At 45.5% G+C, this 25,948-nt stretch overlaps 1 protein-coding gene across 2 annotated transcripts in view; it reads right to left on the reverse strand.

Annotated features, from left to right (window-relative positions):
- The window catches only part of LOC115458757 (centromere protein J-like), a 170,513-nt gene that overhangs the window by 140,982 nt on the left and 3,583 nt on the right, over positions 1-25,948 (reverse strand). For both annotated transcript variants that reach the window (XM_030188570.1, XM_030188569.1), the window contains exons 2-3: positions 19,830-20,352; positions 10,476-10,599 (exon numbers count right to left, since the gene is read on the reverse strand). In XM_030188570.1, coding sequence (XP_030044430.1) covers positions 10,476-10,599; positions 19,830-20,255 — 550 coding nt within the window. In that variant the 5' untranslated portion in view covers positions 20,256-20,352. The remainder of the gene's footprint in view (positions 1-10,475; positions 10,600-19,829; positions 20,353-25,948) is intronic.

Raw genomic sequence — 25,948 nt, forward strand, 5'->3', positions numbered from 1 at the left:
AAGAACCGGTGAAGATATTGATGTTGTATATATCGCTAAAGCCTGAAATTGGTAGTGATTAACATCACTGAGGTTCTGGGGAAATATCTATGATATGATCTGAAGATTAAAAGCTTTGAATGTTCTGACTTATATGCTTTAGGAGACACATATCCAGAGATGGGATCAGCATCTTTTACAATCCAGATTGTACACTGAATGCTATATGCATTTTGATCCCTCTGGGGAGAAAAAAAAAGGAGGGGGGGTAGTTAGCACTTTATGTTCGTAGGCATACCTTTTGTCCATGACAGTATTTACAAAGATCCTCTTGGGTGGTGCTTAGCAATTAAAAGCTGGCTTACTGGGCAGTGCTATACTTTCATAAATATATATACCCCGAATATTGGCTGGGGGAATTTTCCTATGATATACATGAAGCTCTCTCTAAATTCACTCAAGGTATGTTGCTACTGGGGGGTGATTTTAACCTGCCATATGGGATGACACTAGATCAAGCTGAGGCTAGCTCAGCTTCTCGAAATTAATTTGATGAAATCATTGGATCTTTTGGATATTTGGCACTTACAGCATCCGAAACAACAATGTACTCTTTTTACTCCTACACACAAGGTATATGTACTTGCATAGAAGTGTGCAGTAGGCAATTATGGGGACAGACTGTTGATTCACATATAAAAAGCATCCAAATTTCTGATTGTGCCCCGGTTTGGATATCTATGGGGGCCTTGGCTGAAGAGATGCGCCAAACCTTTTGGAGACTTAATACCTACTGAGGGACCCAGTGGCTTGTGCGGATATTAGAGCTGTCATGAAATGCTACCTGGACAGTAATGATAATGACACAGTTTTGGATGGAACTTTATGGGATGCTTTGAAAGCGGTGGTGAGAGGGCACTTGGTTAAGTGGGGTGCACGTAAGGAAAAAAAAGCTCAGGAGCAAATGGAGCTTAGGCTTCAAGCTCAACTAGTACATTTAGAGACAACATCCGAGATGCTCCACGGTTGAGCTTCTGAATCACTTACAGCAATGTAGAGCTGAACTGCATACCTTACAGGAAGAGAAAGTAGAGTTCAGATGCATTTGCTTAAACAGAAGTTTCTTTGAATTTGGTAATAAGTCTGGTAGTATGTTGGCGAGAAATTTGCAGGACAAGGTGAGAGGGGCCACGATCTTGAAGATTAAAGGGCTGGATGGATCCCTACGCTACATGGATGGGGAGATTCATGAACATTTTATTCAATACTATAAGAAACTAGCTCTACCCGGCCACGCGTTGCTGTGGCTCAGTCTGGTTAAATAGAAAAGAAAGAAAAGAGGAAGTGCACGTTTCTAATATGTTTAATTTCACAATGCTTGTGGGTATACAATATTTTTTGTTGTTCCATTGTGTGTGCAGAGATAAGAGATTGTCTGGTTTGCCGACTGTAGAACATGCAACATATAATTGTCCATATGAGAAGCAATCCGTGTGTAGATGTAAACAGGTGAATTCTAAAGATTGGCCCTGAGCTTTGTTGATGGTGATTGCAAATGCCAATCGAATTGGGAATTGCAATCTCTTAAATTGAAATGGCATATCTGCTGGAATCATAGGAATGCGAGGAATGAGGACATCTTCACCTTTGAAAGGTCCTGTCAAGACTGTTGCTTGTACGACATTGGTCATAAATTTTTTTACTGCAAGCCGCGTGCAGTTGCAAAGCTTTGGCTGGTTGATATTTCGCAACATGATAATTGGCACGCTGATTTTCAATTGCAGTACGTGCGGTGGCATCCCTGGCAGATCGAGTGAATTGAAAAATTCTGTTGGATAATTAACCGCTTCATCTGCTTCCAGGACAGTGTCGACGGACTTGTATGTGAGTGGCTCGCTTTGAATGTTAGACTGAATAATATTGTTCAGTTCGTAGACGTCTTTGTTCTTGGCCGCAAGAATAGCTCGTTCACTCAGCGAATCGTGATTGTTATAATTGGTTAGAATATTGGGAAATACTCTCTCAACCAATTGTTCTTTTGACATCACTAAATTGGAGAAGTTATGAGGCAATGAAATTCGTCCTGAGGTCAGATCAACCGGCACGTTTCCATTACCAATTTTCAGCAATTGATGTGACAATATCTGAGCTGATTGATCATTTTGCAATTGGACACGCATATTTGTAGTTAAGTTTAACGTCTTTACGTGTTGCCACAAAGTAGAGCATTTTAGGCAAGCATTTATTTCGTCAGCTGGTGTGGATCGAGGAACTACAGGTAATGTTTGCCTGAAATGTCCTGCAAGCAATATTAATGTGTTCCCAAATGGTCTGATGTTTCCACACAAATCTTGCAATGATTGATCAAGAGCCTCGAGGGATTTTTTTTCGCTGTGCTGTTTCCTCAGCACATATTTGAGTTATTCTTTGTCTGTTTCGCTCGTTCGCTGATGCCCGTTCTTCCTCAGTTTGATTTGCAATTGTAGGTATATAAAAACACGCGCGTATTCGAATGCAACTTTGTGTTGAAATTTCAAAGCAATCGGTGAAGACCTTTCAGAAATTTAAGCCACTGTCAGCCTGTCGCGTTGATTCTGTTGAGAACAAAGCAGATCTGAAGCTGCAGAACGCGATCGCCATGCTCGCAACCGTGCACCAAGTCTGGCTGCACGTCGCTGTGCTGTTTCCTCGGCACATATTTGAGCCATTGTTTGTGTGTTTCGCTCGTTCGCTGATGGCCGTTGTTCCTCAGTTTGATTTGCAATTACTCGTCGCACTACTTCCACTCCGCGAGTACGACAGCTGTGACATAAAAACATGCGCGTATTCGAATGCAACGTTGTGTCCAAATTTGAAAGCAATCGGTGAAGAACTTTCGGAGATTTAAGATTTTGAACAAACGAACATTTACATTTTTATTTATATAGATTATGTAGTTAGGATCTCAATTTAAATGTTTCTGAAATTCAGGATTATCTTTCTCAGGTAATTCTCCTATGCCTCTCGGAGGTTGATCAGGCTTTTCTTGAGGCTCCCTTTCCCATCAAGAGATCTTGAAAGTGATAAAGGGGTTGGGTGGGGGCAAAACTCCGGGTTTGGATGGTTTTAGTGTTAATTCTATGAAATGTTTGGTATGGAGGTGAGCCCCCTCCTTCTCCGGATAGGCAATTCTAGTTGGGAGGGAGGGCGCTTGGCGAAGAGCATGTGAGAGGCTGGCATTTCTGTACTTTTGAAACCGGGCAGAGATTCAGCGGTTTGTGGTTCATATAGACCGATCTCCCTTATAAATGTAGATATCAAAATTTTGGCAAAGGTGATGGCAGATAGGATGGGTCAGGTGCTTCCTACATTTATTCACCAGGATCAGTCCTGATTCCAGCCCAGAGACAAGTGACTGATAATATCTGTAGGACGCTGAAATTACTAAGGTTGGTTAGGGACTGTGCAGAACCAGTGACCTTTCTAGCTACTGATGCAGAAAAGGCCTTTGACAGGTTCGCTTGGCCCGTTCTTTGGCAAGTTATGTTGGTTATGGCATTTGGGCCGCAACTAATTGGATGGTTACAACAATTATATGCAGGACCAATGGCTTGGATCCGTACTAACGGTGGGTACACCAACACCATTTCAATAGAACGGGATACTCAACAGGGTTGTCCCCTTTCTCCATTGCTGCACTTGCTCAATGGGTTTGGTCTTTGGGAGATATACGGGGAATTGAAGTGGGAGATGACATGCATAAGATTGCTTTGTTTGTGGATGACTTCTTATTTTATATTACCTCTCCAGGGTTGACATTGTCTCCCCACAGGATGAATCTAGATTGCGGCAGGATTTTCCTTTTTACTGGGCAAAACGTAAACTTTTGTTGTTTGGGTATTCTAAAGACTGGTGCCAGGTTTTTTTCTTTAAATTATCTTAGCGGAGTTTAAAAAAGGTTTGTACGGCTTCCTAAATGAAAAGTCCATAGACCGATATTAAATGGACTTGGGGGAAAATCCACTATTTCTGGGATAAGCAGCATAAAATGGTTTGTACATTTTTGGGATCTTGCCGGGTATTTGTGACCTGGATTGGCCACTGTTGGAAACAGGATGCTGGGCTCAATGGACCTTTGGTCTTTCCCAGTATGGCAATACTTATGTACTTATGGCGACAGATTTGAGATTTACTTTGTTGGCGAAAAGGTTGGTAGGGTTGTACAGCTATTTTATCATGCCTTTTTTTTCCTTTTTCAGACATTCCCAGAGGTTGTACCTCAGTCTATTCTGCGGGTTCTTCACGCGGGGATATCCACATTCATCTACGGTGGGAAGCCCTCTCGACTTTATCAAAAAGTGACGTGGCAGGCAGTTGACCTGGTGGGCAGAGGTGTTCCCAATGTTCTTTGGTATTATTGGCCTTGAGAATTAAAGCTGATTTAGCCTGGGAAAGCAAAGATACTTACCTGTAGCAGGTATTCTCCAAGGACAGCAGGACGATTGTTCTCACATGTGGGTCGAAGTACGCAGCAGCCCAGGAATCAGGAAAAATTTTGCAAGCAAAATAATAACGTCTTTCCAGAGAGTTCCAGGAACTGCGCATGCACGAACGACTTCCCACCCGCCGTGTGAGCGTGCCTCTTTAGTTTAATCAAAAAGCATAAAAACAACAACAACTCCAAAGGGAAGGAGGGCAGGTTTGTGAGAACAATCAGCCTGCTGTCCTCGGAGAATACCTGCTACAGGTAAGTATCTTCGCTTTTTCTGAGGACAAGCAGGCTGCTTGTTCTCACATGTGGGGTATCCCTAGCAACCAGTCTCACTCAAAACAATGAACATTGGTCAACTGGGCCTCGCAATGGCGAGGACATAACAGATTGACCTGAAACCAAAATCAACTAACAGAGTACAGCCTGGAACAGAATCAAAATGGGTCTAGGGGGGGTGGAGTTGGATTCTAAACCCCGAACAGATTCTGCAGCACCACCTGCCCAAACCGACTGTCGCATCAGGTATCTTGCTGAAGGCAGTAATGAGATGTGAATGTGTGGACTGATTACCACGTTGCAGCCTTGCAAATCTCTTCAATGGAGGCCAACTTTAAGTGGGCCACTGACGCAGCCATGGCTCTAACATTAAGAGCTGTGACATGATCCTGTAGAGTCAACCCAACTTGGGCATAAGTGAAGGAAATGCAATCCGCTAACCAATTAAAAATTGTGCGTTTTCCGATGGCGACTCCCCTCCTGTTGGGGTCGAAAGAAACAAACTGGGCGGACTATCTGAAGGGCTTTGTCCGCTCCACGTAAAAACGCCAATGCTCTCTTGAAGTCCAAGGTATGCAAACTGCTTTCACCAGGCAGGTATGAGGACGGGGAAAAAATGTTGGCAAGACAATTGACTGGTTCAGATGGAACTCAGACACCACCTTCGGCAAGAACTTAGGGTGCATGCGAAGGACTACTCTGTTCTGATGAAACTTGATATAAAGGTGCATGAACTACCAGGGCCTGAAGCTCACTGACCCTACGAGCTGAAGTAACAGCCACCAAGAAATGACCTTCCAGGTCAAATACTTCAGATGGCAGGAATTCAGTGGCTCAAAAGGAATTTTCATCAGCTGGGTGAGAACGACGATGAGATCCCATGACACTGGTGGAGGTTTGACCGGGGGCTTTGACAAAAGCAAACCTCTCATGAAGCAAACAACTAAAGGCTGTCCAGAGATAGGCTTACCTTCTACACGGCGATGATAAGCACTAATGCACTAAGGTGAACTCTTACAGAGTTCATCTTGAGACCCAACTCTGACAAGAGTAGAAGGTATTCAAGCAGGGTCTGTGTAGAACAAGAAAGGGGATCTAGGGCCTTGCTGTCACACCAGACGGCAAACCTCCTCCATTTGAAAGAGTAACACCTCCTGGTGGAATCTTTTCTGGAAGCAAGACTTGGGAGACACCCTCTGAAAGACCCAAGGAGGCGAATTCTAAGCTCTCAACATCCAGGCCGAGAGAGCCAGGGACTGGAGGCTGGGATGTAGAAGCGACCCCTCATTCTGAGTGATGAGGGTTGGAAAACATTCCAATCTCCACAGTTCTTCAAAAGACAACTCCAGAAGAAGAGGGAACCAAATCTGATGCAGCCAGAAAGGAGCTATCAGAATCATGGTTCCATAATCTTGTTTGAGTTTCAGCAAACTCTTCCCTATTAGAGGTATGGGAGGATATGCATACAGAAGGCCTGATCCCCAATGCAGGAGAAAGGCATCCAACGCTAGTCTGTCGTGGGCCTGAAGCCTGGAACAGAACTGAGGGACCTTGTGATTGATCTGATTGGTAAAAAGATCCACAGAGGGGGTGCCACACGCTCGGAAGATCTTGCGGACAACGTCCATGTTAAGTGACCACTCGTGAGGTTGCATTACCCTGCTCAGTCTGTCGGCCAGACTGTTTACGCCTGCCAGATAAGTGGCTTGGAGAAACATGCAGTGATGGCGTGCCCAAAGCTACATCTGGACGGCTTCCTGACAAAGAGGGCAAGATCCGGTGCCCCCTTGCTTGTCGGTATAATACATGGCAACCTGATTGACTGTCTGAATCAATATGACTTGGTTGGACAGCCGGTCTCTGAAAGCATTTAGAGCATTCCAGATCACTTGCACTTCCAGGAGATTGGATCTGAAGACCTTTCTCCTGAAAGGACCAAGCTCCTTGAGTGTGAAGCCCATCTACATGAGCTCCCCACCCCAGGAGGGATGCATCCGTCGTCAGCACTTTTTGTGGCTGAGGAATTTGGAATGGACGTCCCAAGGTCAAATTGGGCCAAATCGTCCACCACTGCAAGGAATTCCGAAAGTCGGTGGACAGTTGGATCACATCCTCTAGACTTCCCGCAGCTTGATACCACTGGGAAGCTAGGGTCCAATGAGCTGATCTCATGTGTAGGCGTGCCATGGGAGTCACATAAACTGTCGAGGCCATGTGCCCCAGAAGTCTCAACATCTGCCGAGCTGTGATCTGTTGAGACGCTCGAACGAAGGACACTAGGGACAGGAGGTTGTATGCCCTCGCCTCGGGGAGATAAGCTCGAGCTGTCTTTGTGTTCAACAGTGCTCCAATGAATTCCAATTTTTGAACTGATTTGAGATGGGACTTTGAATAATTGATTACGAACCCCAGTAGTTCTAGCACCTGAATAGTTATTCGCATGGACTGTAGAGCGCCTGCCGAGGTGCTCTTCACCAGCCAATCATCGAGATAAGGGAACACATGCTTTCCCAGTCTGTGCAGCGACGCAGCGACTACCACCAAGCACTTCGTGAACACTCTGGGCGCAGATGCCAGACCAAAGGGCTGTACACAATACTGAAAGTGCTGAGTTCCCAGCCGAAATTGAAGCTACTTCCTGTGAGCTGGGAGTATCGAGATGTGTGTATAAGCATTCTTTAAATCCGGAGAGCATAGCCAATCGTTCTCCTGAATCATGGGAAGAAGTGTGCCTAGGGAAACCATCCTGAGCTTTTCTCGAACCAGATAATTATTCAGGCCACCCAGGTCGACTCCCCTTCGACATCGGTGGAGTGGGATTGGGCATCGACTTCTCGACATCGCCACAGAGGACATCGTTCCTCAGCGTCGAGGCAGGTCCAGTGTCAGAATACCTTGACACAGGTTGTGTCTGACACTGAGCAAGAGCGCTCGTGGGAATCAGAGGAAGATCCCAGGTACTTCTGATGAATCCTTTGGGAGGCCTCGAGACAGGTGGAGATTCACTTGACGCCTCACTGCTCCCAGTGCGAGTTGGTCTCTCAGCAGCCATTACCTCTCTCCTCGACGTCGATGCTCCTGTCGATGTCGACGATGCCAACCTTGGTACCAATGTCGATGTCGAGGGTCCGGACTGAGCCCCAAAAAGCTTTTCCCATTGGGCTTCTTGGGACGCTTGGGTCCGTTTCTTCATACGAAGACAGACTACAAGCAGCTGGGCTATGGTCGGGCCCAATCTGTACCTGAGATGGTCCGGTTGCACCGAGTACAACGTTTGAAGCTGCTGGGTGTCTTCGATGACATGGAAGAAAAAACGGTTTTGATGAAATCAAACGACAAAAAAAGCACAAAAAAAGGAAAAAAAACCCGACCGTGCAGCCAAAAGGCCGAAGCGATTCTCACAGAGAAGTTCTTCCTGGGCCTCAGAGAGAAGCGACGCGTAAAACAAACTGCACCTCACCGCGGAGAAAAGAAGAACTAAAGAGGCACAGTCACATGGTGGGCAGGAAGTCGTTCGCGTTAGTCACGCGACATAATTCTCTGGAAAGACTATTATTTTGCTTGAAAAACTTTTCCAGATTCCTGGGCCGCTGCGGACGTCGACCCACATGTGAGAACAAGCAGCCTGCTTGTCCTCAGAGAATGTGGATTACATTCTTCATTGGTTAGGCTAGAGCAACATGGAATGCAGGGGTTTACCTTGCAGAGTTCTCTTTGGGCCTCTTTCCAAAAACATATCAGAAGATTTCAGAAAATCCATGGGTATTCCATCTACTTTTTTTAAGGAGCTGCCCTAAATCTAGACTCAGAGGTGGCCGTCGCTCTTCATCACTGCCCTATATGAAATATGAACCTGCCTTTTCAGTTGGGGTGGGATTTGTGACATTACAACGTTGGGGATAATTGGTTTTGCTTAGGTTTAGGGATATGTTTTATGTGGGGGATTTGATCCCATTTCCGAGGTTACAAAAGACGTTTCGGATTCCTGCTACTGATTTTTATTTTCAAGTCACACACTACATTTCCTGTCAAGGGTGGTTACAGGCAAATCCTGATGACACAGAGCATTTTGAAAATCTATAGAAAGATTTGGAAAAGTTGAGGGGTGTGGTTTCCATTATTTATTGGTTCCTTAGAGGGGGGAATTTCAGAAACATGCTTTTATGGACCACTGGGAAAAAGATTTTGGTAGTACACTGACAGTGAGTGAATGGCAAGCAGTATGTCTGGAGATTAAGAAAGCTTCAATTTGTGTCTTGTTGAAAGAGAATGCTTATAAAGTCCTTACCCAATGGTATTATGCTCCAGTACAGTTGCATAAGATGTTTCCCACAGCCCCTGAAATTTGCTGGCATTGGGGTAAAGACTGAGGGACATTTCTACACATCTGGTGGGAATGTGACTTAATTCAGGATTTTTGGACTGCAGTAACAGAGTTACTTACTCTCCTTCAGTTGGGGACTCTATTTCCTAAAGACCTTAAGTGGTGTTTATTGGGCTTGAATAATCAATGAGGCCTTAAATGGCAGTGGAGATTCAAACGTATGTGTCTGGCAGTGGAGATTCAAACGTATGTGTCTGGCAGCGGCTAAATCTGATATAGCTGCTCATTGGAAGCGATCTGCAGGCTCCACAAAACTGGATTGGATCTTCAAATTGTAGACTGTTAGTGAACTAGAAAAGTTAACTGATAAACTGATGAATGGACTCATCTGGAACCCATACTGCAATTGGGGGTGACCCTCATGAGGTTCTTCAAGTTTTTGCCCAAGGGGGAAGGGGTATTATTAAGGTAGCAATCTGGGGCACTGAAGAGTACCTGTGCTCTAGAGTACTACCGATTGGTTTCTTTTGTAGAGGTGTAAGGGGGGGGGGGGATTGTAAGGGTTTGAGGGGGCTGCTTTTCCAATAAAAGAAATGTATGTGTTTTTGCTGTGTTTAGCAATATTCTTGATGGTTGTATTTCTATCAACTGTTTATGATTCTCTATGCTTACATTAATAAAAACCTATTGTTACAAAAAAAAAAAAGATTTGGGAGAGTTGGGAGAGGAAATCTCTATAGGTGGGTGGAAGAGGATCTACGAAACAGCTGGTAAATAGTCTACAAGAGCATTAAAAGGCAGAATGCCTACAAGATTCTACACAGATGGTGTTTTATCCCCTCTAAAGTTGAGAAAAGTGATCGCTGGAAGCAATGTGGCCAGGAAGAGACCTTCTGGAACATATGGTGGGGGCGAGCTGAAGTAATGGACTTTTGGAAAGGGGTGGGAAGGTAAATAATATACTATCTGGGGAATTAATACAAGAAGCAGCAAAAATTTGCATACCATGTGCATTACCAGACAGATTAAGCAAAATTAAGAAACAGCTGATAAAATGGAGAATAATGGCAGCAAGAAGTATTATAGCAAAACATTGGAAACAGGTGGAAGTTCCATCTTTGCAAAGGTGGTGAGAGCAATTGAAGCGTATTGCTTTGATGGAGAAACTGATTATTCCACATCAAAGATTTAGTAAAGATGCTAAAGAAAGCCAATAAACCTCCACTTTGGACCAGAGTGAGTGTATATGTATACGAGGGGGATGCACAGGGAATGTTAAAAGGAATATTTGTTTATCGTGGTTGCTTACAGGTGATATTCTGTGTTATAGACAAATATAATTATGATGGGAAATTTTAAAAATAAAAAATTTTAAACAAGAATATAAACTGAGCTACTTTAAAATGTAGTAATTATTGGGCCTACCTGAAAGTGTCTTCTGTCCAGACACCAAAACCAGAAGTTTCTTTTGTTCTTCCATGAGCCTTTGAATTTGTTCCATTTGTTTCTTCTTCAGTTGATCTTGTTTTTCCTGCTGCCTCTCCTTAAGCTTTTCAAAATATAAATGTTCTTATAAATGCATTGTAAAAGCACTGCATGTGACTAGCATGAAGCAGTGTTTACTAGCAGAGAACCATTTAAGATATTTTGACATACAGGCATAAATACATCCCTGTCTGCACATATTCCTCCTACCCTCCACACGTAATATAACCTTGGAAATATTTATCCAAACGTAATCAATTCACTCAAAATTCATGTGTCCCTAATCCTACTACATTTTGAATCCCCCCCCCCCAATCTGTTTACTCAGAGAAAGAAACTAGTTCACTTGCAATCTCAGAAAGATTAGAGCATATTTTGAAGGCACTGCCCTGCCCTTGGCTAGTATCTTAAGTCCCTGTTGACACAAATATAGGAACATGCCATACAAGTCAAATCTTTCAAAAGGACGACAACTTTGGAAAGTTGTCCTCCACACAGAACAGAAAACGTCCAAAGACAGTACACTAAAACTATGCATAAATTAAAGACGAGTTTGAATCTTTGTGGAGAATAAGAGAGAGGTTTCTGCACCACTGTGTCCACATGTGAAAATTCCTCAACCGGATGTCTAAATCAGAGCTCGACAAACCACAAGCACCAGGTCACCAAAGTGCCTAAAACTTGAACTCTATATAAGCTTGAGCTGCACTATTCAGGAAGTGCAGGAGTTCTTGCAGTTTCAGTCTCAGGAGACTTGAAAACATGGAAGTAAGCCAAACTTCCTGAACAGCACACTTCAAGCTTATGAGAGCAGAGATGCAGCAGGGAAGCAGAACATACGTGTTTTTATCTGCAGGTGAGGGGAATAGATGGCAGCTCTGACAGGAGGGAGGGGCTGGATAAAAGATAGGAGGGGGGGTATGAGAGAGAGAGAGAGAGCGGAAGGATGTTGGGGACCCAGGCTATGGTGATATGTGAAACGAAGAGGCAATCGCCTCTTTACTTCACCTATTAAGGTGGTGCTGTAATACACAATAGCATGATTCATGAAGGGAAATGGCTGGATTCTGCCCGTTCGTTGCAGAGGCACCTTAGATGAAAGGCAACTTTAGTAATCAATCAGTTTCTTAAAAAAAAAAAAATCTACTACTGATCTGGAAGGGGATTCCTGCCCCTCCTTCCTTTCTTGTTTCCCCCCCCCCCCCCCCAAAAAAAATAAAATAAAATAAACTACACTGTGGACAAAAAGCAAGCGAGGTCTCAAACACTTGTTCATAGATTTCATAAAAATGTGTTGATGCCTGGTCTAAGTGAACAAAACAACACAGACTGACAAAGGATCCTCTTCCCTATCCTTCCCTTTCCCCGCTGCCCCTCTTGGGCTTTCATTTTGAAAACCGCTTCGAAACAATATTGAAGATAGCAGTATATCAAATCTCTGTACATAAAATAAAAAGTGTTCCACAGTACATATACTGGGAGTGGAGTAGTTGTTTAATGGTTAGAGCAAGCTCAAAACAGAGGATACTAAAATTCAAATCTCACTGATATTCCTCATGACTTTGGGCAAGTCACTCTGCTCTCTACTGCATCAGGTACAAACTTAGGGCTAGGTTTACTAATGTGCATTAATCTGATTAATGCACATTGTTAGTAAGGAGAAATTAGGAAATACCTGATAATTTTATTTCCATTGGTTCTTCACACTATTCCAGGATGAGTGGGTGGTCATGATCCATCGACCAACAGATGGAGATACAACATACAGAACTGAGCCGTAATACATAGCCCCCAGTTACCAGCCCAGTTCCTCAGTATCAGTCCAAAAGCAAGGAATAAAGAACCAAGAGCATGTTCGATCTCTGCATAACTCAATAGACCCAGACTGAAACCAAAAACCAGAGCCCCCGAAGGCTCAGTTCTGACAAGCAGCTCCGTCCAGGGACAGGCGGAAGGCAAACAGGAGGGCTCCTAGAAAATAGTGTGAAGAACTAATGGAAAGAAAATCATCAAGTAATTCTTAAGCTCTCCTTCCATTACATTTCTTCCCATTATTCCAGGACGAGTAGAACATCAACCCTGTAGTGCTTGCTTATGCAGAGAAGCCCAAGTCGCTGCCTTGCAGAGGCCAACGAGGCCTCCGCTCAACATGCGTCAATACGCTGGGTAGAATGAACTTTCAAAACCGGAGGAGCCTTTCCCTCCAGGATATAGGCCACTGCCACCACTTCCTTCAACCAAGGGGCGATAGAAGCCTTAGAAGTCATGAGATCCAGCTTCTGTTTACCAAACTGGACAAAGCCTATCTGACCACCGAAAGCCATTAGTAACCTACAGGTAACACATGAGCATCCTCCAAACATCCAGTAACCTCAAGAAGGAAAACTGACCCCGACCTCTTCTTTCTGAAAAGACGGGAGAATAACAGATTGATTTACTTGGAAGGTCGACATCACCTTGGGCAAAAAGGAGGGCACAGTCTGGAGCAAGACAGAGCCTGAAGCTCTGAGATGTGCCATGCTGAAGCAACTGACACCAGAAAAACCGTTTTCAAAGTAAAATCTTTCACTGTCACCTTTTGAATGGCCTCAAAGAGCGGACGCAGAAGTCTGCTTCCACATTTAGCAACCCCACACTGTGAGCCGCTAAGAAACAGAATAGGGGACGTGATGCCTGCTACCTGAACGGCAGCAAGAAAGTGAGCTCTGTCGAATCTCTGCAAACACCTGCTAATTATACGTGTCATTCCCAGGTTTGCTGATTTCATTACACTTCTGATTCGACTGGGCTTTGCTCGGGCATAGCTGAACGTCTGAGCGCGCATTTTGGGAGAAAACATGCCCACGAGGAGCAAGAGAGGCCTTAAGCACAAAAAAGCTCTCCCATTGAAAGCAACTAAGATGGCGGCGGGCCAAGAGTCTCAGCAGGCGACAGAGCACAAGAAAGGAGACTGGGCCAGACGGCGGTGGAGGATATAAGCGAGAAATTTGATACACAGACCCGGAGAATTGTAGAAGTGGAACAGCATGTGTCAGAGCAGGAGGACGCAACACGTGGCGTGGCATGGCATCGCAGATTGCGGATTTACAAAAAGAGGCAGTGGCCCTCCGCGAGCATTTGAAGAAGCAAGAGAACAGGAACCACCGCAACAATCTTCGGGTCATTGGTCTGCCTGAGTCAGTCCAGGACAGGGAGCTATACCAGTTTTTCAGCACATGGCTGCCAGAACAGCTAGGAATAGAAGACTGTAAAAAATGGAATGCAACGTGACCGTGCACACCGGATTGGACTGCGAGGAGAGCGCGACAATAAACCGCATACAGTCATCGCACACTACATAAATTGGCAGGAAAAGGAACAATTGCTCAAAGCTTTCCGTTCTAAGAAGTCGCCATTGGAGTATGAAGGACACCTTCTGTTAATGTTTTATGATTACTAAACCGGAGTACAGCAAATGCGCAGAGTCATGGCGCCAACGTGCACTTCATTGCACAGCAAAGGTATTTGTTTCTCGCTTATGTACCCAGCTAAACTCAGGATTTGGCATGCAGGGAAATCGGTCCTGTTCTCGGAAATCTCAGTGGCTCAGGCCTTCCTGGACAGTCTTAATAAAGAGGGACAAAGTGAGCCTGCTGAGTGAAGGTAACATCTGATAAGTGATCAGGCCAAATCCACCATACTGTGTTGTTTTGTTTTTTCTTTCTGGACAGCACCCCATCCAGCAAGCTTAAGGGGGGTTCTACGGATGTGGAATCCTTTGATCTTTTGCTTGGGATCTCTAACACAGAGGGCCATAAGAACATTTTAGGTTTATGGATATCTGTTTTTTGGGGTGATGTTCAAAGTGTCTGGGGAGACTACTTGGGGAGGGACAATTTTTATAATAAGAGGGCAGAGAGGAGGATAGAGGGGAATCCAAGATGGCGCTGAAATAGAAGGACGTGTCTAGTCCCTTCGGATTTGTGCATTAAAAATAATAGCGGGGTCCGACTGCACTTACCCAACGTGGCTAATAGGCTGGCTAGGGTGCTGCCGAAGTTGGTCCACATTGACCAATCGGGACTTATTCCGAAGAGACAGGTAGGGGATAATGTTAGGCGCACTCTTCATTTGATTTGAGAGGCACAAAGATCCCGGTCTAGTACGTTTTTGTTGGCTATAGACGCAGAGAAGGCTTTTGACCGGGTGAGCTGGGGGGTTTTGTATGGAGTGATGAATCGCATGGGCTTGGGAGACAATTTTGGGGCTTGGGTGGCAGCTTTGTATACAGCACTGAAGGCACGTCTTAACATTAATGGAGGTTATACTTCCTTCTTCCCAATAGGTAGAGAGACCAGGCAGGGATGCCCCTTGTCGCCACTTCTTTTTGCCCTATACATGGAGCCATTGGCGGTAATGGTCCGACAGCATCCGGATTTTCAGGGTATTAAGGTTGGGGGGAAGGAACACCGAATCGCATTATTTGCAGATGATGTGTTACTTTATGTGGTGGATCCTGAGCGGACACTACCTGTTGTGTTGGGGATTTTTGAAGAATTTGAACAATACGCTGGCCTAAGAATTAAGAAGGATAAAAGAGTGAACTATTGGAGATTTCTTTGCCGCAAGGGGAACAATGTAGATTGAGAGCATTGTTTGTGTTTAAGTGGGCTAAGCATCATATTTGGTACTTGGGGATTCAGATTCCTAGGGACTTGGGTAGGGTGTATAGTTTTAATTATGGGAAGATAATAGATAAAATTCAGGGGGAGTTGTCCAGATGAAAGAGATTGTGGCTTTCGTGGTAGGGGCATATGGCAGTGGTGAAAATGAATGTGCTGCCTAGATTGTTATTTTTGTTTCAGGCGCTACCAGTGGCGGTTCCGAAACGGATATTTAAGCAATTGCAGGGTCTAGTGGCACAGTTTATATGGGGGGGTAGGAATCCTCGTTTGGCTAGACGTGTGCTATGGGGTGCCCCTGAGAGGGGGGACAGAGCAGTACCCAATATTGAATGGTACTATATTGCTGCTCAATTGAGGATGATTATGGACTGGGAGAGGGGGATAACTAAGCCTGCTAGTCAGTTGGAGCAATCATATAGCCCCCGCACAGGCTGATGAACTCTTATTTATGGACTACTGAAGGAGTGGGAGTGATTTTGGCAGGGATACAGAACCAATATGTGAGCATTTGATGGAAGTGTGGGGAGGAGTAAGGAGGAAATGGGGGCAGTCTGACGGGGTGTCGACACTGGCGACCCTTGAGATGGGAGCCAAGGTTTGGGGCAGGGAGAGAAAATGCTAGTTTTGTGCGGTGGAAGCAAGCAGGCATTATGAATTTCCGGGTGAATTTGCGGGGGGGGGGGGGGGGGGGGGGGTTGAAGAGTTTTGAAACGTTCCACATATAAATTTATCAGGGAGAGACCATTCTCCCTATATACAGATTCAACATTTTGTGGGGACATTAGCTTGGGGGGGGGGGGGGGGGGAAATCCGCAGGAGAGGGAGTTTGGAAAATCTGTGGCTTTTGTTAAAGAAGGTTCCCAGACCAATATCAGTTATATATAAATTTTTGAGGGAACATGACCCTAGGCCATTTGGTTTTCAGGAGGCTTGGGAGGAGGATTTAAGTTACCGCTTTTCTGATCAGGAGTGGGAAGTTATTTGTGGGGAGGTTCAGAGAGCTTCAATATGTGTTTTGGTGCAGGAAAATGCATATAAATTTTTATCCCGATGGTATTACACACCGGAGAGATTAAAAAGAGGATGTACCCTGGTGCATCGGGTCTGTGTTGGAGGTGTGGTGCACAAAGGGGTTCCTTTATGCATATATGGTGGGCGTGCCCTGGGATGATACCTTTTTGGCAAGCTGTTATGAAAGCATTAGTAAAGCTAATTGGATCATCTTTGGTGTGCAGCCCTTTGGTGTGTCTCTTGGGCTTACACGAGAGGGAGTCTTGGGAACAGCGGAAATGGTTGCGCTGGGGGCTGGCAGCAGCTAAGTGCCTTACAGCACAGTATTGGAAGAGGGTAGATCCCCCGACATTGAGTGATTGGAAGTATAAATTGGGTCAGTTAATACAAATGGAGAGATAAACGACTCACTGCAGGGAAAAGGAAGATGGGCTCGACTACAACAGCGATTGACAAGTATTTAGGTTAATGGAATCTTATAGGAGGGGGGAGGGGGAGAGAGAGTGCCCCAAAGAACCATGGGGTGCTCTCAAGGGGAAGTGGGGCTGGTGATGGTTAGAATGAAGGGGAAGGGGATGATGTATTTTTGGAGTACAAGGTTTAGTTGGGCAGTGGTTGTTCATTTTGTTATTTGTTGCAGTGGGTTCAGTGATGAGCTGGTTTTAGATGTAGTAGCGTAGTAGTTAAGTAATTATGAGCCCCTGCGTGGGCGAATGTAAGCGAGATGTGCTCTTGTTATGGAGTTATGCAAACTAAAAGTAAAAAAAAAAAAAAAGAAGCCAGAGAGGATGCAGGGTGAATAAATTTTGGCTGTGTTGTTCAGGGAGGGGGGGTTGGATGGAAGTGCAACTTAAGAGGGAGGAGAGGGTACATAGGGGGGTAGAGATGGGGTAAGTATGAATGATATGCTTGAGTGGGAGAGAGAGAATGAACGGGGGGAACATGGGGTAGCTGAAGTGATTGCTATCGTAAGAAGGGAGGTGGGGGTGGGTAGCGCAGTCACATTGTTTTCTACTGGGGGTTGTTGGACCAGGGTTGAAAAGTCCAGCAGGCTCAGCTGGGAGATCGAGAGACATCAAAAACTCCCCTGGCTGTACCGCTGCGATCACCGAGCGGAGGGTTTCCATGCAGAAATGCCGAACCCGTAAGGACCTGTTGATGCACTTGAAGTCTAGGACGGGTCACCAAGAACCGCCCTTTTTTGGCACCACAAAATAAATGGCGTATCGACCGCACCCTCTTTCTGCTGGGGGGTACAGGCTGGACGGCTCCCAGTCGTTGTAAGTTGAGGAGGGTGTAACAAACTGCCCGCACCTTGGGGCGAGCAATTGCAACTTGTAGCCGTCTCTGATAACCCCCATCTGTCGGATGTTACCCTGGTCCACTCCACCAGGAATAGGGACAGCCCCCAATAACCAGCTGGAGATAGACCAGGGCCCCATCATTGGGCGGACCTGGCTGCGGGCTGGTTTCTGTTACCGGAAAGGAAGGCCCGCCTGTCACCTCAAAAGGGCTGAGGTCTCTGAGAAGACCTTGCTCTTTGAAAAGAGGCCCCGCAACGTGGACGGTAATGACGTGTATCCCTAAACTTAGGTCTAGGTCCCGCCAGTCGCACAAATTTGGACCTGTCCTCCGGGAGGCGCTGGCCCTTAGAGTCACCGAGGTCCTTCACAATCTGTTCTAGGTCTGTTCCAAACAAAAGTGTTCCCCTAAAAGGAAGCCTTGAAAGCCGTGACTTAGAGGCCAGGTCTGCAGCCCAATGTCGCAACCACAGCCAGCGACGCGCGGTGACTGCTAGGAAAACTTCCTTCACCGAAGCCCTCAAAAGATCATAAAAAAGATCCGCAAGGAAGGCTAAACCGGACTCTAAGGCCAGCAAAACAGCCACGAGGTCCTCCGGACAGGAGGCTTTCTGTACCCACGATAAGCACGCCCGCGCCGCATAGGAGCCACAAACTGAAGCTTGCAGGGAAAGGGCCTCTACTTCAAAAGGACAGCTTCAAGAAAATCTCCAACTTATGATCATGAGGGTCCTTGAGTGCCATGCCACCCTCCACAGGGACAGTGGTTTTCTTACTGACCGCTGTGATTAATTAATCCACCATAAGAACCTTCAGCAAGTCTAAGTCAGCAGCAAGCATCGCGTAAAGACATGACATAGCTCTAGCAACCTTAAGCCCACTGTCCGGCGCATCCCACTGCGCCGAAATAAGGATTTTCATGGCCTCATGCACATGAAAGGAACGAGGTGGGCATTTGGTGCCAGACATAATAGAGAGCACTGGACCTGTTCCCCCTGATGATTCAGGGGGTGAAATGGCCAAAACCTCAAAATCCCTAATAATCAGGGAGGGAAGCTCTTCCCTGCGAAAAAGGCAGGCAGCCATCGGGTCATCCCCCTCCTCAGAAGGCAGGGTGACCTCATCTGCCAAATCCAATGATTCTGAGGGACGGCCCGGAGACAAAACCAGGCCATCTGTGTCAGATAGCTCCTCGGGATCCAAAATCTCCACCCGGGGACATTTTGGCAGGAAAGACTGAGAGGCTGCAGCAACCGAAGTTTGATGAAGAAGAGACGGGGCTGCCTGAAGAGAAGCTCCTGACTTCTTCAGAAGAAAGGCACTGTGCATTAATAAAACAAACTGAAAGGGACTCCCCTGCTTCCTCTAAATTGCTTTCCTCCATCAGAGCCTGTGCCACAGAAGCGCGCTGTGCCTCCTGTCTGTCAACAGCCACGTGCGGAGCTGGTCGCGCCTGAGAGGAAAAAAATGGTGCCCGCCGACGCGAGCTGCATTAACTGCCCCGAGGAAACCGCTGAAACTATCCCCTGCACTTCCGACTCACCGGACGCTTAAGGGGAACCCCCGTCACACTGAACACCCACTGTGGGCTGACGGCGGCACGACTCACATTCCCCCGACGCTGCTCTCCAGCCCCCACACCGACAGCAGCGCTTAGCCACCTCAGACGGCACTGAAACGCTCCACAAACGCCTGCCCCTCAAACAGACTCGGCAGCCCGTCTAGCTCCTCCATATGATTAAACAAAAACAAAGTCTCTTAAAAGAGACGCTTACCTTTTTTTTTTTTTCACTCAGGAGAGAAAGGCAACACCCAATCAGGCCCACAGCCCCGGGCAACGGAGGAAAGGTAGGGGGAGACTGGGAGGGACCTGGCACCACCAGGTGTACACCAGAAGCTACAAACAGCCACTCAACCCCTGACTGTGCTGAACTAGGCCCAAAGGACACCAGTAGCCAGATCAAACCAGAGCTGCACAGAGATGTCCCTCCACCTGCTAGATAGAGAGAATACTGAGGTTTACTTCAGGTTTACTTGTCTGCACAGGTCCACATATAGCAAACCTCGGAGGTTCTCTCTATCTCCACCTGCTGGTAGAGGGACACAACCCACAAGACTCTGGATTGATCTGTGGGACGCTATGGAAAGTTAAACTTAATGATGAAATAAGCAGCATGGCATTTATATCTGAAATTTTGTAAAAATATTTCCACTCATCCAAAAAAATAAATAAATATTCAACATTTCTATAAGGGGACAAGTGAAGTAATAGAAAACAACAGAAACAGAAGCCCAAAGTCACTGATTTTTTTTCTTACCTGCTCTAGTTTTTGCAAAAGAGGATCATTATGAATTTCTTCTCCGGGACTTCCTAAATCACCAGTCCTAATGTCTTCCCATTCAATTGGGGCATCTTTAAATATCATGGGTCCCTTCTTAGCCCAATGTGATGCTCTCAATGGGTTTACTGTTTCCACTGTGTCACTTTCTTCATAAAAACAGTTAGCCTCTGAAATTTCTTCTTCATGAAGAGAGTCTTCATTTATAGAATTGCCACTGCCTGAGATAAGAACGGATTTTATCTGGGAATTAACTGAGATGTTTCCACTTCTACACAGTGGGCTCTCGCTAATTGTTTCCAGAGCAGAAAAGGAAGGATTAAGTATAACTCCAGCTCGCGAAGCGCTGGACATCCACTGTGTTATAAAGTTCTGTTCAATATTCAGATCTGAAGTGGTAGGCATTTTGAAAAATTTGGCTCCAGTCAGTTCTACCACATAAACGGCATGATTTGCAGCATTCCAATTGGCTTTACATGTCTACTGATCTTCAAAAGAGTACCTAAAGAAATAAAATACAAAAGATAGTTAGTTATTACTGAATATACCTAACATACAATTGTGTCAAAAATGTGGTATTAGCACAGAGGACAATTTCAAGGAAGTGAAGATAAAACGAGGTCTGGTAGATTCTATATTATCTACCATCTTATTCTGTGGTTTTAAGACACTTTAATATCATGATGGTATCACTCCCAACATGTCTACCACGTTTACTGCATCTCACTCTGTTAGCTTATACAATCTTATAAAGCAAGGTTCTGATTAGAAGCAGTTATCACCCACAATGAGTACAAAAATTAAATGCAACACATATCCGTACTTCAAATTATAATTTTGCAGATTTAAACTGAAACGCAACACATTATATCTGTGCATAAAATTATAATTTTGAAGATTTAAAACAAGCTCTTGAGACTTCCAGGTGACCTCATTGGTTGATGGTTGCCTAAGCCTAGAGCTCCTGGTGAGGAACCCCTGATCTGCAAGAATCTTGATATCGCAGCCTGATGGAGTATAAAATGAAGGCATCCTATTAATGGCATGCAGATCTGTCATTGCAGACAGAAGGATGTGGAAGGGCTATATGGAGTAATGGCTGGAACCTCTGAAGGCACAGCAGCAACAAATCTTGAGTTGGAAATCTCTTCAGAGGTGTGGCATTTAGAGTGGAAGCAAAAACTTACCAAGGGAAAACTTTGTGAGATACTTTTAGAGCTGCAGCTGGCATTTAAAAAAAGATTGGTAGCAACAGCCCAAGAGCTGACTAGCCTACTTAATTAACTGAGCTCAGATAGAGCAATGTGAGTTCCCATTTCCTCATGTGACTCCTCGCGTTCCTCCAGCTCATGTTCTGCCAGCATATGGAGGAGGCAGAATGCAAGCTGGAGGAGCCTGAGGAATCATATCAGAAAGGGAGAAATGTCTTCTTACCTGATAATTTTCTTTCCTTGAATCATAGCAGATGAACCCAGAAACAAATGGGTTATGACCATTTACCAGCAGATAGAGATAGAGTACAAGTACTAAACTCTGACAGATAGGATGGTAAGCAGCTAGTCAGCCACTATTTCTCATAAAAATGCGTTACGAAAGAACATGCCAAACAAAACTTCTCCTTCCTCATAGAAAGGAGGAATAATATATGAACAGGAACTTGAAGAAACCTGAACCTGTAACAACAATCCCCAAACAGAAAAAGTGAACACCTAACCCAGAAGGTCGTTGAGGGAGGGCCTCCAGATTTATCTGCTGTGATTCAAGGAAAGAAAATTATCAGGCAAGACAAATTTCCCCTTCCTCATCATCAGCAACAGATAAACCCAGAGACAAATGGGATGTAGCAAAGCAGTCCTTATGCTGGGCAGGTGACAAACACCAGCAGAAAGTACTGATGCTCCAAAGTATATGCCTCCAAGTACTATAGTAGAACTTGATGTCGAAAACATGCAAAGATGCAAAATCCACATCACATGCCTCCCTGCTAATGAATGGAAGGAACAAAGGCTGATTAATGTGAAAAGATGAGGTGAATTTCAGCAAGGAGGACAGCACAGTTCTGGATTCAGAAAAGGTAAGGAATGGATCTCTGAAGGATAAGACCTGAATCTAAAAGATTCATCTAGCCAAAGTAACCACTACAAGCAAAACAGACTCTAAGGTTTTAAGGTCCTTGACAGTAGCTTTCTTCAAGAGCTCAAAGGGAGACTTCTAAAGGGCCCTGAGAACCAGTTTAAGATTCCAAACAAGGGAAGGAGCACATAGAGGAGGCTTAAGAAGACTGACTCCCCCACTAAGAAAATGCACCACATCAGGGTAAGAAGACAAGGAAGAATGGGCCAGATAGCCACAATAACATTCCAAGGCAGCCACTTGAACCCTTAGAAAGTTGTAGGCCATACCCTTTTCAAAAACTTCTTGTAAAAAAAAAGCCAAAATTTGATGTAAAGATTACTGAAACGTGGAAATGGCCCTTTCCCAACAAAATGCTTGAAATACTCTCCATACCCAAGCATATGCAAAAGATGTGGAATGCTTCTTAGCCAGAAGTAAAGTAGTAATCAAATCCTCAAGATATCCTTTTCATCCTTAGTTGCGACCTGTCAAGATCCAAGCTGTAAGACCAACTAGGGACCGCAGGTGATGACTTGGACAGCGCAGCTTGCTCCGCACTTACCAGGTCCAGATTGTGGATCTGGGAACCTGGGAATCACCCGTTAGGCTCAATCAAGCTGTGCAGCCTCAGCCTGCACTGCTAGGAGCTAGGCCAAGCATCAGGAGCAACAGCCTGAACAACCTACCATCTGCTGGAGGTAGGGAAATACTGAAGTTTTCCAATCAGCACCAGCCCACATACCTGCAACGTCACTGGAATGGAGAAATTATGTATTACCTGATAATTTACATTCCTTTAGGCAACTACACTGTTTTCCACAGGAGTTTTACCAGTGACCTTGCCAGTATTATCTAGTGGTGCTCCCTGGAAATATCCAGTATACATCTGCCAAAGTAGCAGAAGGTCCCTTTTTGTAACACACCCATGCCCCATCAACTACTGCAGCTACAATGATAATCAAGCAAACATAACACCACAGAGTGGCACTCACTACCCTGCATACTCAAGGATATGGAAATATCAAGGGAACCCGTTTTGCTGTAAATTATAATATGTATAATTTTACTCTTTTTTTTTTTTGTCTGCATACCCAGATTCCCAGGTCCAAATCTTCTGAAGGCAGGTTGCAGAAAAGTGCAGCTAACTAAAGAAAATTATCAGGTAAGACATCATTTCTCCTTCCTTAGTGTTTAACTACACTGTTCTGCACAAGTGGGTTGTACCGAAGCAAATTTACTGGGCGCGGGAAGACAACCCATCCCCCATACATGACGGATCCAATACATAGTACTTGCCAACTGAATGGAGCGACGATCACATTGCTGCTCTTCAAATCTCTTCAGGAGCCACTGCCCAAACCTCTGCCCAGGAAGCAGCTTGAGCCAGTGTTGAGTAGGCCTTGAGGCCCTCAGGCACAAGACGATTCTTGCAATACCCACCTTGATCCACCTTGCAAGGAGGCCTTAAAGTCTACCTGGCCCTCCCTAGGGCAATAAAAAAAGAACAAAGAGGTGATATGAAAGGTGAAAATGATCCGTCTCCTTCAGGTACTTTAACCACGTCCTCTGGACATCCAGCTTGTGGAGTCTCTGATCCACAGAACAATGGAACTTCCTGATTCACAAAGAAGAAGAAACCACCTTATTGAGAACAGAAGGAACCAGGGAAACAGAAACAGAGTCATCTGCAATAGATACAAGTCCCAAAAAGACAGAGCCTACAGATCAGAAACATTTCAAGCCAAGATGAAGGCGACCAGAAAAACTGTCTTGAAGTGAGATCTTTAAAGGAGGCGGAGTGCAGAGGCTCAAATGGCAGGAAGCCCAATGCCAGACCCTGCTGTAAGAAACCCAGAATATTGGGAACCTGAGCCGACCAATGGGTCAGAGACTGTCCTGCACGCCAGGTTTCAAAAACCTTCTACACCTAAGGCAGAGATATTGAGGACTTCCAAGAGCAGAGTAATGTAGAAACCACCACTGGAAAGAAACCGTGCTTCTCTAACTTTATTATTTAAAAACTTAATATACTGCTTTAGTTGTAGGCAACTCAAAACATTAAGAACATAAAAGTAGAACTCCATAAAATAAGGAAGCAAGTAATCAACATTCATTCAATAAGGGGAAGAACAACCATCCACATGATAGCAATTATCTGTTCTCTGTTGCCGTGTCTTAACTCCCCCAGATAGTGCCCTGAAAGGAGCTCAACCGAAAGGACCTCCCTAAACTGGAGGCCTGGGTCAGACCATTCTGGGTTGGCCAGAAACAGCCCACTCCCCTGAGCAACCTCTAAAAGCATGGAACCACTAGGAGCTCTTAGGCAATTTTATGTAAACTGCTTTGAACAAACTTTGGTATTGTATAGGCAGTATATAAGTATTTTAATTAAAAATGAGATAAAGCAGAAAGCCTGTGATCCATTCACAGGCTCTGCCTCATTCTGTTGCAATGGCTTCCTGTTAGACTAGAAAACTATACACAGTACTGGGGACTGTGAGTGCAAACTGTGCTGCTGCCTTCATGCTTTGGATAACTGTGGATAACTGCTCTGGTGGAAGAGAGTCTGCCAAACCTAGCATGCTGCGCACCGAGTCCCACAAGTAGATGCTCTAATACAGATGACTGAATACGGGAAATGAGCATACAGGCCTGATACATCTTAAGGACAAAAGAGTCCAGGGTCCTAGCTTCTCTGCCCTGAGGCACCAAAGCATAGTCCCTAGAACTCCTGGCCCCTTTGAGTGTGGATTCCACCACCATGGAGTGATAAGGCAACTAGGGCCTATCAAACCCAGGGGTACCCTGAATCAGGTACATGGTGTCAATTTTCTCGGGGTGTACTAGGACAGACAGAGAACACTCCTAGTTCTTCACCAGACAGTCAAAGCCTCTCTAGGAGGACAGTCGTAGTCTAGGTCCTCAAACATCTTAACCCTGGGCTCATCCTCCACTTACAAATGAATGGAAATAGCAGCAGCCATTTCCCTAGCAAAAGAGGGAAAAGAGAGACTTTCCGGGAGAGACTTCCACCTCTCTTCAGGAGGGAAGGGATCAGAGGGTACACCATAGAACTCTCCTCCAAGGAGTACTGTGGGTCCTCATCCGATACCCATGAGCGCTCCTCATCAGTGTCAGCAAAGAACTCCTCAGGGAGACCAAGCCTGCCTCAACATAGAGGAGCCATGCCCTGGGCATCAAGGAGTCAGCTCCAGCCTCAACTCCAGCAAAGCTTCCTCCACCAACGTCGAGGGGGTGACAACCTGGGCGGCAGTCAATACCAGATTCCTCACCTTGGACTAAGGGCCATGCAGGGCTGAAGAGAGAGGCATGGCAGGAGAAAGCACCCCAGACACTGATGCACTCTTCTGGAAATAGCCCAACAGCTGCTCAAGGAGCAATGCCCAGATGCGCTCGACGGCCAACACCGGGAAAGGCTGGGGCATCAGGTCTGAGACAGACTACTGAACCGTCAGTGTCTGCTGTTCCCAGCTGCAAGAAGACCTGTGCACCAGCACTTCCTAGATAGAGGGGAGCAGTCCTCCCGGCACCGATGCTTCTCAGGTACCAGGTATTCTCTTGGTGCTTTGGAGTTCCCAGTACCATGTGTAGGAGATCGATGCCAATACTTCTTGACCTTTGCCTAAGGCACAACAATCGAGGCTCCTCGGTACTGACAAGGATGATGTCACATCCTCACGTTGCCTTGGTGTCGGGTCCAATGCAGACCAGTCTTGGAGGAAGTCAGCAATGAGGCAGGTAGAGACTCACTCGATGCACAATCACTCCCAGAATGGGTAAAGAAGACAGTCAGAAGGAGAATGATCAGGCTCCAATCAATTAAGATACTAAGAATGGGTGTCTTTGCCAGAGATGGTCCGATTCCACTAGAAACAATGCTTGAAGCCACTGGGCACCTTCAAGGACATGGAAGGGAATACAGCCATGGCCGAATCAAATGACGCGAGGGTGTCGGGAAAAAA

Source organism: Microcaecilia unicolor, unplaced genomic scaffold (assembly GCF_901765095.1).
Source record: "Microcaecilia unicolor unplaced genomic scaffold, aMicUni1.1, whole genome shotgun sequence".
Lineage (NCBI taxonomy): Eukaryota > Metazoa > Chordata > Amphibia > Gymnophiona > Siphonopidae > Microcaecilia > Microcaecilia unicolor.